Here is a 15,523-nt window from a genome sequence, read left to right on the forward strand (position 1 = left end):
GAACACGTGGGGTGAGTGGTGGAGATGGCCTGCACCAACGTGAGTTGTGCTCTACTAGAGGCTTACCTTCATCCTGAGGCTACCTAAAGGCCACTGGAAACGAGGGAAAGCCTGATGAGGTTTGCATTTCCTGAAGATCCCCAGCTGCTATTGGGGCAGGTAGACTGGAGGCCTGGACCTTGGCCGTGGGTTGGATGTGGGAAGCGGCGGATGGATGTGATGGGAGAGGGCATCTAGGATGACACCCGGGTCTCTGCTGAAGTAGCAGGAAGATGGCAGAGCTGCATTGAAATGCGGGCATAGTGGGGGTTCTCGCACACTGAGCTCCAGGGCGTGAGGACCCGCCGGTGGGTGCAGAGGGAAAGCAGGGAGAGGCAGAGGGAACCATGCCTTCTGCGAGGAGGAGAGGGGAGGACTGGCAGCATGATGGGGGTGAAGAGAGAAGCAGAGAGGGGAGAGGAGAGGGGAGGAGAGGGGTAGGAAGTTCAAAATAGAATGCAAAAGCTGCTTTCCCTCCTCCCCCACGGCAAGGACTGTTAGGGCCCGGCAGGCAGCGTAGGGGAGGCTTGGCTGGAAGAGGAGAAGGAGGCGAGTGAGGGGAGGATTCTTCACTTGTAGAGGAAGCTGTTTCGGTGGCCATGGAGCTTCTAGCAGGAGGGGTTGGTGCATGGTGGAGGTTGGAGCTGGGATCCCCAGGTGGGCGTGTGAGCTTGGGAAGAGGATGCACCTTCCCTTGAAAGGGAGGGAGGAGAGGATGGATGGGGAGTCCTGGGAGTTTGGAGGAGGAGAGGTGAGAGTGGACCCATCTGCTGGCTGCTGTGCGCTCCAAGAAGTAGGAGTGGAATTCATTCATCCACGGTGGCTCCCGCTGGGGGCAGAAGTTGGGGGTAGAAATCTTTGGAAGGTGCGGGAAGTTGAGAGTAGCCCTCCTGCGGGTTCCTCTGCAGCTCACGGCAGAGCTGGGGTCTCGCCGAGGTGACTGGGCCTTGCTTGGCCATCGCCAGTGCTTGACTTCCCCTGGCAGTGCTCAGTGATCCTGGAGCAGGCACAGGCTGAGCCCGTGCAGATGGGTGGGCACAGGGCCGAGGAGTCTACAGCACTGGCAAGAGTGGTGGCCGTAGAGAAGGGCCAGGGATCTAAGCTGAATGGAGGCAGAGGGCGGCTCCAGGAGAAAGTAAGGGGTTGCAGGGCGGGAGGTCCTGGCCCTGGCCCTCACCCATGCTGTCATTTGAGAGAAGAGAGACCTGCTCCCTGACAACGGGATCCCTGGGTTGGCGTCATAGAGGGTGGCAGTGGGAATGACACCCGAGGGACTGCGAATGGGTTCTTGCTCAGAAGCCTGAGCTGCTGGCTGCCTGTGGCTCTGAACTCTCACCCTCTGGGGACAGGAGCAAGTGCCGGGTCCCAGGTAATGAGACTGCACCCGCCATATGGCAGCATCAGAGGCACCTTCATGATGATGAACAGCACACTGTCAGGCTGCAGGGCTGCCTCTGCCAGAGAAAAAGGGCGTTCATTCGAGAAAGTCTCCCTGGGCTTGTGGGTTTGTTTTTTCCACATTCCCCGGAAGGTTCTGTGGTCTTGGAAAGGTGTCGCTGCGCCGCAGGGTGCCCACCTCATTTCCCAGTGACAAATGACTGGCTATCCCAGCTGCGTGGCATCATGGAGACTGTGTGAGTCAGCGGCTGGCTGGCGTGGGCTGCTCCCGTGAAGTTCTCAAGGGCTTGCTGCCTCTGATGGGAGTCGGAGAGCCACCGGGCCTCTTGCGTTCCCATCATCCTCGCCTGCCTGCCTCGGGCCCTCTGTCTGGGCTGCCTCAATGGAGGCCAGCTCAGGTGGGCTCCTGGCCAGGCCAAGGAGGAGGAAGAGGAAATGCAGGAGAGGTACCCTTCGACAGAGGCGCGGGTGCTGGTCTGCATCCTCAGACACCCCAGCTTTGCTGATCTTGAGGGTGTTTGAGTTGATCCCTTTGTGAGGGTCATGGGTGGGCCTTTGGGAGCTTTGGTGCAGGTAGGTCATCTTTAGTAAAGGGAAAGGAACTGGCCAGGGGGTGCACTGGGAACTCTCTGCCTTGTGCAGAGGGACTCAGCTGGGTTGCCCACCTCCATTCTCCAGGTCTCAGTATTACAGACCTCCCTCACTGGGTGGCCAGCCCCAAACCAAAAGGGCTCATGCCTCTCCCATCATTCCCTCACATGGCACCCCAGCTCCTGCTCTTAGCAGCCCTCCTTCCACTCCATCATTGTGTGTTTACTCACTCGCACTGTATCCCTCTCTCCGTGGTCTCTGTGCTCCATTAGGGGAGGACGTGGCCCTTTCACTCCACTCCATCACCGGTGCCTGGTACATCTAGCTGGCACTTACTTATTAGTGATGTGAAATGAATGAATGGACATTTACCATTATGGACAGCACCTCATTAAGGTTTTTAAAGTGCTATCAAAGCAATGTGTACCCTTGGTTTAAAAAGCCACTAGTACAAAATCAGTACAGGAAAGCTAGGTTATCTTGAAACCAGCGACTCCTGCCAGCCCATCTCTCTCCACACCAGCCCTCCCCAGAGCCAATTCTTTGGGCCATTTCTGTCACCCCCACCCATCTTTTCATCGTATGTTTATTGCTGGTTCTTCCACGGGTTCCTTTTGCCTTCTTGTCATACACTTGAGCCTCCTTTAGTTCTTGCTCTGTGAACTTTCCACCCTATCTTGCCTTTGCCCTGGGTGAGCTGAGGCTGCACAGATGGGGCCCTGCTCTCTCTACACGTCTTTTCTCCAGCCCGTCTTCACCTCCCAACTTCTGTTGCGTTTCCTTGTTAGGGTTTGTAATATTTCCATTGCATTTATGTGACCAGTAAATCTTACCTGTTTTCGGGGGAGACATTAACTCTAAAAGGTAAAAAAAAAACCCAAAAAATAACAACGGAAAAAAACAGCCATAAAACTGTTTCTGTGATCACTATGACCATGGTCTATGCAGAGCTAAGTAATGTATCGGGGCGGGAGTGCCTTCTCTCTGGGTTGGATGTCACAAGCCCAGGACCTCCCTCAAGAGGAGGCTCCTAGCGTCAAGAGCATATAGACTGTTTTTCTTTTCCTTTTTTTTTTTTTTGAGACAAGAGTCTCGCTCTGTTGCCCAGGCTGGAGTGCAGTGGTGCGATCTTGGCTCACTGTAAGCTCCGCCTCCCAGATTCATGCCATTCTCCAGCCTCAGCCTCCCGAGTAGCTGGGACTACAGGCGCCTACCACCATGCCCGGCTAATTTTTTGTATTTTTAGTAGAGATGAAGTTTCACCGTGTTAGCCAGGATAGTCTCGATCTCCTAACCTCGTGATCCGGCCACCTCGGCCTCCCAAAGTGCTGGGATTACAGGCATGAGCCACCATGCCTGGCCTAGACTGTTTTTCTTATATAACCATCAGTTGTACAAAATCACTCCATATTTTAGTTTATTCTCTGTTTAAAGAATGGTGTTCTTTTTTTTATTAGAAAAAAAATTTTTATTATTATTTTCATTAGAACAAAAGCAACATATATACATGCATTGTTGAAAATTAGAAAGTTCACGTAAATAGGAATTCCTCCAGTTGTCCATAAGACATCCCAGATGTGGCCAGTATAGTTTCTATCTCTTACTTGGGTGTTGTGATGGTTTTTCCCCCAGATACTGAAAGGCTGGGCCAGTTGTACCACAGCATCCCAATTCTGGATTTGTGTGGTTGTTCCCTTGTGGTGGCGGCTGGCTTGTTCCTCTATCCCCATATTTCTTGCAAACTGGAAGCTAGATCTAAAGCCATAGAAGTTTAAAACATTTGCCAGAATACATCCCAGGTGATGTGTATTTCTTATTGCACTGCATTCAGACACAAATTATACTTAGTTGACGCACAATCAATGATGCTAAGACTGATCACTGGGTTACTACCCCTTGACCTAGAGAGTAATCTGCCTGTTGTTACTTTGGTACCATGTGAATAAATGCAGCCTTCATACATACATCTGTTTTGTTTTGTTGTTCCTAGAGTTTTAATTTGCCTTTCTTCCTTCTTATTGAGAGAAGAAACATATCTTCTTCACCATATCGCTAAGAGCTTTAAGCTTCCTATTGATTTTATCTGTGGAAAGGAATCCATGCCATTCTTTTTGTGGTTGTTTTTCTCAGAGCCACATACTTGGAGTTCTAATTTCTACTGATTGCTTTCTAGGCTTGCTGTCCAGCGTCTAATTATACTTTTGGATTGACTCCAGTTTTTTAAAATATCCCATTATATCACCTCCTTCTCTTTATTGGCTTGTGCTTTCTCCGTCTCCCCACCCTTCTACCCTTCTGTCTCTGCTGGAGGACATCCTTAAGTACTTCCCCCGTTTTTGAGTTTTTGAATGTCTGAAAATGACTAGTTTCCTTCTGTATTTGATTAGTAGTTTGTCTGAATGTAGAGTTCTGTTATTTTTGCATGGAGTGCAACAAAAAGGGGGTGAGTGTAACAGAGTGGGTCACACGCCCTTTGACATCGTCTCAGCTAAGTCTTAGTGTCACTATCTGTGAAATGGGAAGGTAGTACCTGTTCTAGGTTGGGTTCCATGGGAAGCTGAGTCTCTGAGCCGAGTGGGCAGGAAGCATATTGAGGAGTACCCTCGGGATCAGCGTGTGTGTCAGAGGGAGGGAGCAGGCTTGGGCTGCAATGCTGTCACAAGGGCATCTCGGCTGCTCCCATGGGGAGCTTTGGTGCTGGAGTGGTCCCCAGAGATGTCCCCAGTTGAAGCGAGGGAGCTGAGTCTTGGCTCCCTCCATTGAATCAAGGAGACCAGTAGAGGGGTGTGGCCTCAGGGGATGAGTTGGGCAGTGTACCTAGCATCCACTGCAACTTACAGGACCCAGGATGGGGCAGGTCCCCAGTAAATGGCAATTTAAAATGAAGGGAGGCTGTGTTTGCCTGCTGAGATTTCTCTAGCTTCATGGGCCTGTCATGAATACTGGGGAGTCATGTTTTGATGAGAATCAAGGTGTCCTACCTAAGGACATCAGAGCATTTCGCCTGGCTTTGGGGTGGAAAGTGTGGATGAGGTGGTGTCTGCAGGCTTTGCATTTCGCTTGGTTTCTGGAACAAGTGTATACGGCACTTACTGTGTGCCAGGCACTGTCCTTAGTGCTTTAAAAATGCCAACTCAGTTCTCACTGTAGACCTACTATGAAAACAGTGTTCATATCTCCGTTTTTCAGATGGGGACACCAAGGCACAGAGTAGGGATCTCAGGCACACCGCTGGGAAGGGGTGGAGCTGAACTGGAGCCCAGGGCTTTTCTCCCAGGCCGGTGCTCTGAATGCCTCAGCACGGCTGCCCTTGCAGTGCCCACGGACCCAGGGTTGTTTTAAATGAGTGGAGGTAGAAAGTGAATACTTATTTGGCTCCTCTCCGTGGGTCTTACTTGCGGGTGAGATTGATTGCAACCACCAGAAATGTAACCACATTTGGGCAAATTAACACAAGTTTGTTGGGAGGACCTGGGAGCCCCAGGAGTCCAGTTGCAGGAGGCACAGCCCAACTGGGAAGGGACAGCAGGGTCCCCTGATTGTGACTTCCCTGCCCACATAGACCACCCTCTCATCTGTGGCTGCCTCCCTCTTCTCCTCTGCTCCTGGTCTCCTGCCTGTGTCTGCGGCCCAGCTGTTTTCACATCTGTACCGGCACACACAAAGCTGGAATGGCTTCAGTCCCCTCACCAGACCCTGTCACCCACCCATGGGCAGGTGGGTGGGGATGGGGAGGAAATGAGGACTCTTCAGCCAACAGGACAGAGCCCTGAGAGGTAGCAGGCTTAGGATTAGGGCCCAACAGCCATGCCATGTGGATTTCATCCCCCTTCCATGCATGGGGAAACTGAGGCTGAGGGAGGCAGCCTGTCACAGGCTGCAGCAACTGGGCTTCTTCCCCCCGCCACAGCAGCTTCCAGATCTTATCCCTGGAAACAGCCTGCCCGCCGGCTGGTGTTAGGAAGGCAGGCAGCAGCTCTGCTCCCCGCTGGAGGTTTTCTACTGGACTGTTCCATAGAGCTTGTCACTCCTGGGTCTTGGTGGCCCCACTCCGGCCTTGCATAACACCCCTTCTGGGCTGTGCAGGGTGTGACAGGCCCTGAGGTCTCCCTAGAGGGGTCCGGCCAGTGCCTCCTGAAAGTCACTGACTTGCTGCTTTGTTCTTCTGTCTCTGAAGCCGAGTGTTTAAGACAGACATGGAGCTGGAGGTTCTGCGCTACACCAATAAAATCTCCAGTGAGGCCCACCGTGAGGTAAGTCAGACACCGGCTCCAGTTGAGTGGGGAAAGCAGTGTTGCTGTGTGGCGAGAGAACTGCGTGAGGATGGAGGGTTTCCAGGTGGGCTCTAATCCCCGAGGGCCACACGAGAGGTAGGAAGTTTTACATGATGATGGTTCTCTTTTCTGTTCCCTGGTGGGCACAGGGCAGGGACAGGAGAGGCTGTGCCCCAATTCCTCAGCCTAGGGCACCTGCCCATCGTGGCAGTCATGGACACTAATCCTCAGGAAATTCTCCAACAAGAAGTCCCAACTCTGGGAGGGTAGAGTGCTCCTTCCTGATATCACAGCAGTTCTCAGCTCATTTTAAAGAATCTTTTGTTCTTAACTATGGTTCAAATACACTTATTACCATCATCCATTTTCTGAAAACTTCTTCATGTGGTTCTCTTCCAAATCTTCCCATTTTACTAGAGGAAGCAGACCAAATAAGGAAACACATGTCTTGAAAGATGAGGATGGCCCAGGGTCTGCTCAGGAATGTTGCGTTTTGTGTTAGGAAACAGACAAGGGTAATTGATGGTCAGCGTACTCTCTTGTACGAGTTAATGCTCTCTGTGTTTTATGAAAGTTAAACAAAGGAGGCCTTTTAGTGATCGTCATAGCTTTTGTAGCATTAAGTATTCACCAAGCACCTCATGGTTGAATCCTCACTGTCCTCGGGCTGCTGGTGGCCTCTAAGCTGTAACTCGAGGCTTGGCATTTATCGGCTTCCAAATGGAAGTGCTTCATGGCAGTTTAAATAAACTGTATGGATTTTGGAGCTTTTAAAAAGTTCTAATTTGTCACATGTCTGTACCACTGCATGCACTTATCATTCTTTTTTTCTTTTTTAAAGAAGAGGTGCTTTTGAAGAAGTGCTGTATGTTATTTATCACGCTGTGTTACTGATCTGCTTAATACAAATGTCTTTACTTAATATCTGTCCTCCAGGTAATGAAGGCTGTAAAGGTGGGAATGAAAGAATATGAGTTGGAAAGGTAAGCCACCATGTTTCTCTGGGTAGAATTAAAAGGTAAAAAACAGTAATTTATGTTCCCTGAGTGAGTAACAGATGAAATGCCGCAGCGGCACACACACCTTGAGTGGGGATTATGAACAGGGCTTCAGGATCACAGGCAAAGATTATTTTTCTTCTGACTGCTCCCCGCTCCCTGGCTCTTGGCAGAGTGTTTGATGTAATGGTCTTCGATGACTTTTCAGGGTGGTTTAGTGCCCCACCATTCTACTCTTGGACTTTGTTTCTGCCATTTGCAGGAAACTTTACCAAATTGCTGCTCTTATGACTCTGAAAGCCGCCAGTAAAACAGCTTGCCATTTTTATGTGTAAACACAGCCATTATGTCTGCTGTGTTCGGGCGACTGGGTCGAGGGATGGTTAAATGGCCCATAAAGAGCTCTGGAGAGCTCCATTGGCCTTCCGCTCCTGTTAGGCCTGCAGCGAGCTGGTGCCACCTGGGGAGCTTCTTGCGGCTGCCCAGCTGTGGCAGGTGTGGCCTGGCCAGCTCAGCCCCGCTCCAGGACCCAAAGGTCAGTGTGCTGCCACCCGTGGTACAAGGAAACCTTTGGATCAGACTCTGACTGCCTCAGTGGCTCCCTTCCCACCCATGTCCTGTGGCAGGAGGCCCCCATTCTGAGACCTCCCACCAGTGTTGGTATCACCTGGAAGCTCTGGGGAAGTGACACTGAAGAGGCTGCCATCCCCCTGTCCCCACACCGGGCTTTCCTTTCCTGCCTATCCTTGTGAGAGCTTAGTTTCTAGTGTCCCTTACCCCCCTTGCAGGGCCCAAGTCCGCCCCAGATGTCTTCAGGGCCTGCTCTGTTCAGGGCCCCGGCCCTGTGGGTGCTGGCTCCATATCACCCTCCCAGCCCTCGTGGCCTGCCTTCCATCAGTGGGGTGCAGGGCTGAGGTCGGTTGGGGCCCACAGTGGGCTGCTTGAACGCTTCTGTTCGCCGTGGCTGCGCTTGGGGGGTGGGTATCTTTTTAAGGTCTCGCCTTGGAGTTCTGAGCAGCTCCTGTGCTTCTCTCCTTACCTTGCCCAGGAGGAGGTTAAAATGGTCTTGCCCGGGTGCTTGGCATCCGGGGAGTGGGCATGTAACACACGTTAATCAGATGCCCGCTCTGTCAGCCAGGGAGGCTGGGAAGGGCTTGCAGAGCTCTCCCAGCACTTGTGTCTGCATGGTCTGCTGCAGTGCGCCCTCTGTACCCAGCATTCCCAGGACCCCCTGCCCGCTCCGAGGATCTGGGATGGGAAGTGTGTTGGGGGCTCCTCCCATGAGGTGGGCTGGACAGTGGGTCTCTCAGACTGGCACTGCCCCGGAAACCTGTCCCAGCTTGAGTTGAATCATAGTGACCCATAGCTGATGCTTCAAATAAAAATAAGCGAGAAATTGGGGCAGGAATAGCTGAACCCAGTGTGGAGCCCTGCCGTCCTCCGCATGCTGGCCGCCCGAGCCCTGTGCTGCAGGCAGTCCTGCTCCCAAGGTGGCTCCTGGGAGGGGCCTTGAGCCTCCCTCCCCACAGCGTCCCAGAGCTGGCCCCTGCCCAGCCTGTGGACAGGGCTGTACCAGCTTTGGGTCAGGGGCCAGGGGCCCTGGAATACTCCCCGCTCCTTAGCCCTCATGCCTTCCAGGTAATGGAGGGCTTTTTGTTTTTTTTTAAACAGGAAATTTCAATATCCAAAATAATAGAAAAGTATAATGAACCCCGAAGTCCCCATCAGGTTTTTGTGTTTAGTTTTGTTTGCTAGAGCATTTTAAAGCCAAATCCCAGACATCATGTCATGGCACCTGTAAATACCTCAGTAGGTATTTCAGTTGATGAGAATTTTTTTTTTATTTTTACGTAACCACCAGGCCAATATCACATTCATTATCACAAATGAACCGTAACTCCTTAACGTCATGAATGTCTAGTCCGTATTGATCCTAAACTCTTTTTAGCATTGGTTTGTTCAAGTCAGGATCCACATAGAGTCCACACGTTGCACTTGGCTGCTGTTGGAAGCAGAGTGTTGTGAACCTGAGCTCTGGGGAGATGTCACCCCGGTCTACAAACTGCTCCACCTTCCCTCCACCCCCATCCCAAGACCCTGGGTTGGCCTTGCTGCCGCATCCTGTGTGGACCAGGGTGGCTTTTGGAGAGATGAGCTCGAAGCCAGAGGCCACAGCCGAGTGCACTGGGAAGCTCAGCCAGGAGCCAGGAGCTCTGAGCTGTGAATGGGCCATCTGGGGCCCTTTCGTTTCTGGGGCGTCGTGAGAATCATGAGAAAGGGAGAAGATCTGAGTGGTGTGACGGGAACCATGTGGTGGCGTCCCCTCCCAGGCCAGGACCCACTGGAGACCCTCCTCCACAGGTCCGGGCTTTCCTGGGCGCTCCTGCCACAGGCGACAGCCCTCGATCACAACCTCCTGTTCCCATCAGTCCCTTGTGAGGGAAGGACTTGCCCAGCTGTGCTCCTCATTCAAGGCCTTGGTGCTTTTCTTACTCTTTGGCCAGATGGAGCGAGTTGTGATTCTGTGTGCCCAGCGCACCTCGAGTGCAGATGGGCTGGGGAGAGGGGAAACGGCCTGAGGGTCTCCCCCAACCAGGCACATGCCCCAGATGCCACACACACACCACACACACGACACACACACCACACCATACCTACCATGTACACACATACAACACCACACAATACACACCGCACCACACATTGTGTGCACGCCACATATATCACACACATGCCCCCACCACACACCACACACCACACACCACTTATACACCACCACACAACACACACCACACCACACCACACATCATGTGCACACCACATACCACACACATGCCCCCCACCATACACCACATACATGCCACACACTCCCACAGGGTGCTGAGTGGCATCGGGTCAGCATATGTACCTGCTGCCCATGCTGTGCACCTGCCATGTGCGCCCACCTGCTGCTGGCCACAGGATATACAGAGGGGAAACAGTGCCCACCAGGGAAGCTATCTGATCTGTGGGCCCCTGAGAGCTTAGAGCAGTGGTGTGGGGACGGGAACTGAGACAGCAAGAACGAGAGATGGAGGCTGTTCCTGAGGGGACCAAGTGGGGAGAGAGGGGTCACCCCATCTGAAGATGGTGGGAAGATGGGTGTCTGGGGAAAGTGTCACATCGTGGAGTATCCCTGGCCAGATTTGAGGAGGTGGCTGAAGCCCCTGGGGACATCTGCGATCAGGGAGGTGGGCTGACACTTCTTCCGCCTCGAGCTCCCTCTCCAGGGCAGGATATCACTGTGTGACACAGTTTTGTGGTCCTTGTCATGGAGAGCCTGGAGGCGACTTCTTGGGGACCATGTCTCATTTATCTGCACAGTGTCTGACCCATCGTGGGTGTTGGGAAACGTGTGGGTGGGTTCGATGGATGGGAAAAGAAGAAAAGGTTTTAAGTGATTTTTCTGCCATCTTCTGTGTCACTGGGAGCTTGAGAATTCTTTTCTTAACTAGTCAGGGAATAAAAATCTCTCCTAAAGCCCATGTTTTTGGTTACCCAGGGGTGTGCCTCTTTGAACACAGGCTCAACTGCTACCAGGGAAGGCTGGGGGACGGTTATATTGCTGTGTGAATCGCTGACTCACTGGGTTCAAAGGAAGCCAGCTGCTCTTTTATATGTGTTGATAGCACCCTGTGAGCAAGGTGGGCGTCCCTAAGACCTGCTGGACTTTCTGTTGGGGGTCTGGCGGGCCTCAGCCCTGCACAGGGATGCCGGGAAAGAAGGCAGGGAGCTCTGCAGTTCAGGACTCAGGGCAGGAGTCAGGGCTGGTTTTCTGGAACATGGACACACCACCCACCCCAGGACTCAAGAGATGCTGGCCTGGACCCCCCATTCTAAGCCTTATCTCTTTTTGTTTTATTATCTATGATTTGTTATAAAATCTTGAAGGCATGTTAAAAAAAAAAAAAAGTGAGCGGATGGCATTTATGAAGACTCCTCCCTCATGCGGCGCCTGGGAGTTGAGGGTTCAGAGGAATGAAAATCATTTTCCGCAATTGAGGTGTAGTAAATTGTGTTAAACCAATAAGACGTCCGTGTTGGGTAAATCGGCCTCTAACAGCAGGCCCAATCAGGCCGTCCATTTTTCCGCCTCCTATTATTTCATGTTAGTGGCGTAACCAGCTTGTAGCCAGCTGGCGTGGGGCTGGCGGCCGGATCCATTACCTGCAAACGCTAATTTAGAGCATGCTCCATTGGCTGTGTAAGCGAGTCCCAGCTCACATTTGCCACGAGGAGATTAATAACTCGATGTGTCTGACAGCCTGGGGCCTTGATTGAAATTATGCTCTTTCTCTCTGAGCTGTGAGTGGGCCATTTGGGGTCCTTTCGTTTCTGGGGGGGTCGTGAGAATCATGGGAAAGGGAGAATATCTGTGTGGTATGACGGGGACTGTGTGGTGGCGTCCTCTCCCAGGCCAGGACCCACTGGAGACCCTCCTCCACAGGTCTGGGCTTTTCTGGGTGCTGCTGCCACAGGCGACAGCCCTCAATCGCAACCTCCTGTCCCGGTCAGTCCCTTGTGAGTGAAGGACTTGCCCAGCTGTGCTCCTCATTCAAGGCCTTGGTGCTTTTCTTACTCTTTGGCCAGATGGAGCGTGTTGTGATTCTGTGTGCCCAGCGCACCTCAAGTGCAGATGGGCTGGGGAGAGGGGAAACGGCCTGAGGGTCTCCCCCAACCAGGCACATGCCCCAGATGCCACACACACACCACACACACAACACACATACCACACCATACCTACCACGTACACATATACAATACCACACATTCCGTGCTTGCCACATACACCACACACGTGCCCCCCCACACCACATACACGACACGCACCACACCATGCATACCACATACACGACACACACAACACACTATACACACCACACATGCCACATCACACAATCTGTGCATGCCACATACACCACACACACGCCCCCCACACCACACACACCATACACCACATAGATAACACACACACCACACCATACACACCATACACATAGCACTACACGTCCTGTGCATGCCACATACACCACATGCATGCCCCCCACAGCACATACACAACACACACACCACACCATACACACCACACCATACATACCACACACACCACACCACACATCCCATGCTCACCACATACACCACACACATGCCCCCACCACACACCACGTACACAACACCACACAATACACACCACACCACACATCACGTGCATGCCACATGCACCACATACATGCCCCCCACACCACACACTCCATGCATCACATACACAACACACGCACCACACAATACATACCACACACAACACCACACGTCCCGTGCACGCCACATACAATACACACGCCCCCATACCATACACACTACACACCACATACACAACACACACACCATACACACCACACACACCACCACACATCCTGTGCACACCACATACACCACACACACCACATACACCACACACATGCCCCCACACACACCACATACGTGACACACATACCACCCCATACACACCACACACCACATACACAACACACACAACACACCACACACAACACACCATACACACCACACCATACACTTCACACACACCACACACAACATACACACACCACATCATACACACCATACACACCACATACACACACACATACCACACCATACATACCACACACACCACACACTACATACACACACACCACACCATACACACCACACCATACACATCACACACACCACATACACACCACACTATACATACCACGCACACAACACCACACATCCCGTACAAGCCACATACACCACACACATACCCCACACACCACATACACCACACACACACACCACATATACCCCTACACCAACACACCACATACACCACACATACACACCACATATACCACTACACCACACACACACACAAGACATACCACACAACCCATACATGCCACATACACCACACACAATCCATGCACATGCCCCCCATGCCACACACACACACACCACGCACACACTACACCACGCACACACTACACCACACACACACTACACCACACCATACACACCACACACACCTCACACACCACATACATGCCACACACACCATACACACCACCCACACTCCTGCACACCACATACACACCCCTCACACTACACATGCCGTATACCACACACACCTCCCACACCCCCACACATACCATACACACTACATACACCTCACACAACACACATACTACATAGCACATACCACACATGCCACATGCAACACACGCCACACACCACACCCCCCCACCATACACACGACATACACACCACACATGCCACATACCACGTACAGCACGACACACACATGCCACACACACCACATACACACCACCCGCACCATACGCACCACACTCGTTCCACACACCACACACACCCACCACACACACACACACCACACACACATCATGCACCATATACATCACACATACACACCTCCACACACAACCCTCACATACCACACACACCACATGCCATACACACACCACATATATCAAATACTGCATACGAATAACATGCCATACACACAACACACACCATACCTTACGTGCCACACACACACACACACCACACATCTCATGCCACATGCACCTACACACTACACACACCACATACACATCACAGCCATACACATACCGCACACATGCACCACAGCCATACACACCATATCATACATACCACATATACTACACACCACACATGTATCCACCATCCCATACATACACTACACACCATACACATGCCACCCACCACATGCATCACGTACATGGTATATACCACACCCATCGACATACCACATACACACCCGCCCCTCCCCCACACACACAGCCACCCAAGCCGAGGGTGCTGGGGCGGGGGCTGGAGGTCTCCGTGAATCCAGCCCGAGAGCAGGTTGCAAAACCCTTACTGCATTATTGTTAAACAGGACAGATTTTTTTCTCTCTTTTTCTGTTATTTTTTCTTAAGACTAGAAACTGGCTGGGCTCAGTGGCTCATGCGGGAGGCCGAGACAGGTGGATCACAGGGTCAGGAGATCAAGACCATCCTGGCTAACACGGTGAAACCCCATCTCTACTAAAAATACAAAAAATTACCCGGGCTTGGTGGCACGCACCTGTAGTCCCAGCTACTCTGGAGGCTGAGGCAGGAGAATCACTTGAACCTGGGAGGTGGAGGTTGTAGTGAGCCGAGATCACACCACTGCACTCCAGCCTGGGTAACAGAGCAAGACTCCATCTCAAAAATAAATAAATAAATAAATTAAAAAGACTAGAAACTTTCACTCCAGTAAGGACAGCCAGGAGGTGAGAGAGTCTGTGGACAGCCCCCCCCCATCCCTGCCAGCCCTCAGTGCTCAGGGCTGTGGGGGACGTGGGGCCGCAGACAGGCCGCCCCTCCGGGGCGATCTCTGCTTGCTGCAATCTCTGCCTCCCAGGCTGAAGTGATCCTCCCACCTCAGCCCCCCATATAGCTGGTACCACAGTTGCTCAATACCATGCCCAGCTAATTTTTTATTTTTTGTAGAGACAGAGTTTTGCCTTGTTGCCTGGGCTTGTCTAGAACTCCAGAGTTCAAGCCTTCTTCCTGCCTTGGTTTCCCACAGTGCTGGGATTATAGGCATAAGCCACCATGCCCAGCCTGGCACCCTCTGCTTTTCATCTGAGTCCCTCCTGTACACAGTGACCTCTGGAGAACTGTCTCTCGGATACCTGTGCCCACATGGTCCCCCTCCCATCTGGGGCTACACGGGGCTGTGTTGCCAGGCACTCTGGGTGGATGGTGAGACACCTTGTGTATCTCTGACCAGTGCTGGGGCCCCTCACAATGCAGGCAGAGGACCCAGGTTTCACTGAAGAGGGAAGTCACTAGGAGGTCCCCGTCTTCCTCCAGGAGGTCCTGGAGACGCAGTCTGTGTCATCCAGGCACAGTCTGACCTAATCTGCTCTCAGCCTGGGCAAATGTGGGCATCAGTGAGACCACCATCCATTTAGCCACCCCCACAAAGGGTGCTGCGGTTTTGAGGACTGTTTGGAACAAGTCTGGGTCCAGGCGGCCTCTGAGACCTCAGCCTCCAGGTAAGAATGGATGTGATGGGCCCTGGGGGCTAGCTGTGTGTCCGTGGGCAGGACCCTGCACCCGCCGAGCAGA

General features: G+C 52.3%; 1 protein-coding gene across 2 annotated transcripts in view; it reads left to right on the forward strand.

Moving 5' to 3' along the window:
• The window catches only part of PEPD (peptidase D), a 136,002-nt gene that overhangs the window by 52,581 nt on the left and 67,898 nt on the right, over positions 1-15,523 (forward strand). For both annotated transcript variants that reach the window (XM_010359608.2, XM_030942847.1), the window contains exons 8-9: positions 6,206-6,281; positions 7,239-7,285. In XM_010359608.2, the coding sequence (XP_010357910.1) occupies positions 6,206-6,281; positions 7,239-7,285 (123 nt within the window). The remainder of the gene's footprint in view (positions 1-6,205; positions 6,282-7,238; positions 7,286-15,523) is intronic.

This window comes from Rhinopithecus roxellana, chromosome 12 (assembly GCF_007565055.1).
Source record: "Rhinopithecus roxellana isolate Shanxi Qingling chromosome 12, ASM756505v1, whole genome shotgun sequence".
NCBI classification, from domain to species: domain Eukaryota; kingdom Metazoa; phylum Chordata; class Mammalia; order Primates; family Cercopithecidae; genus Rhinopithecus; species Rhinopithecus roxellana.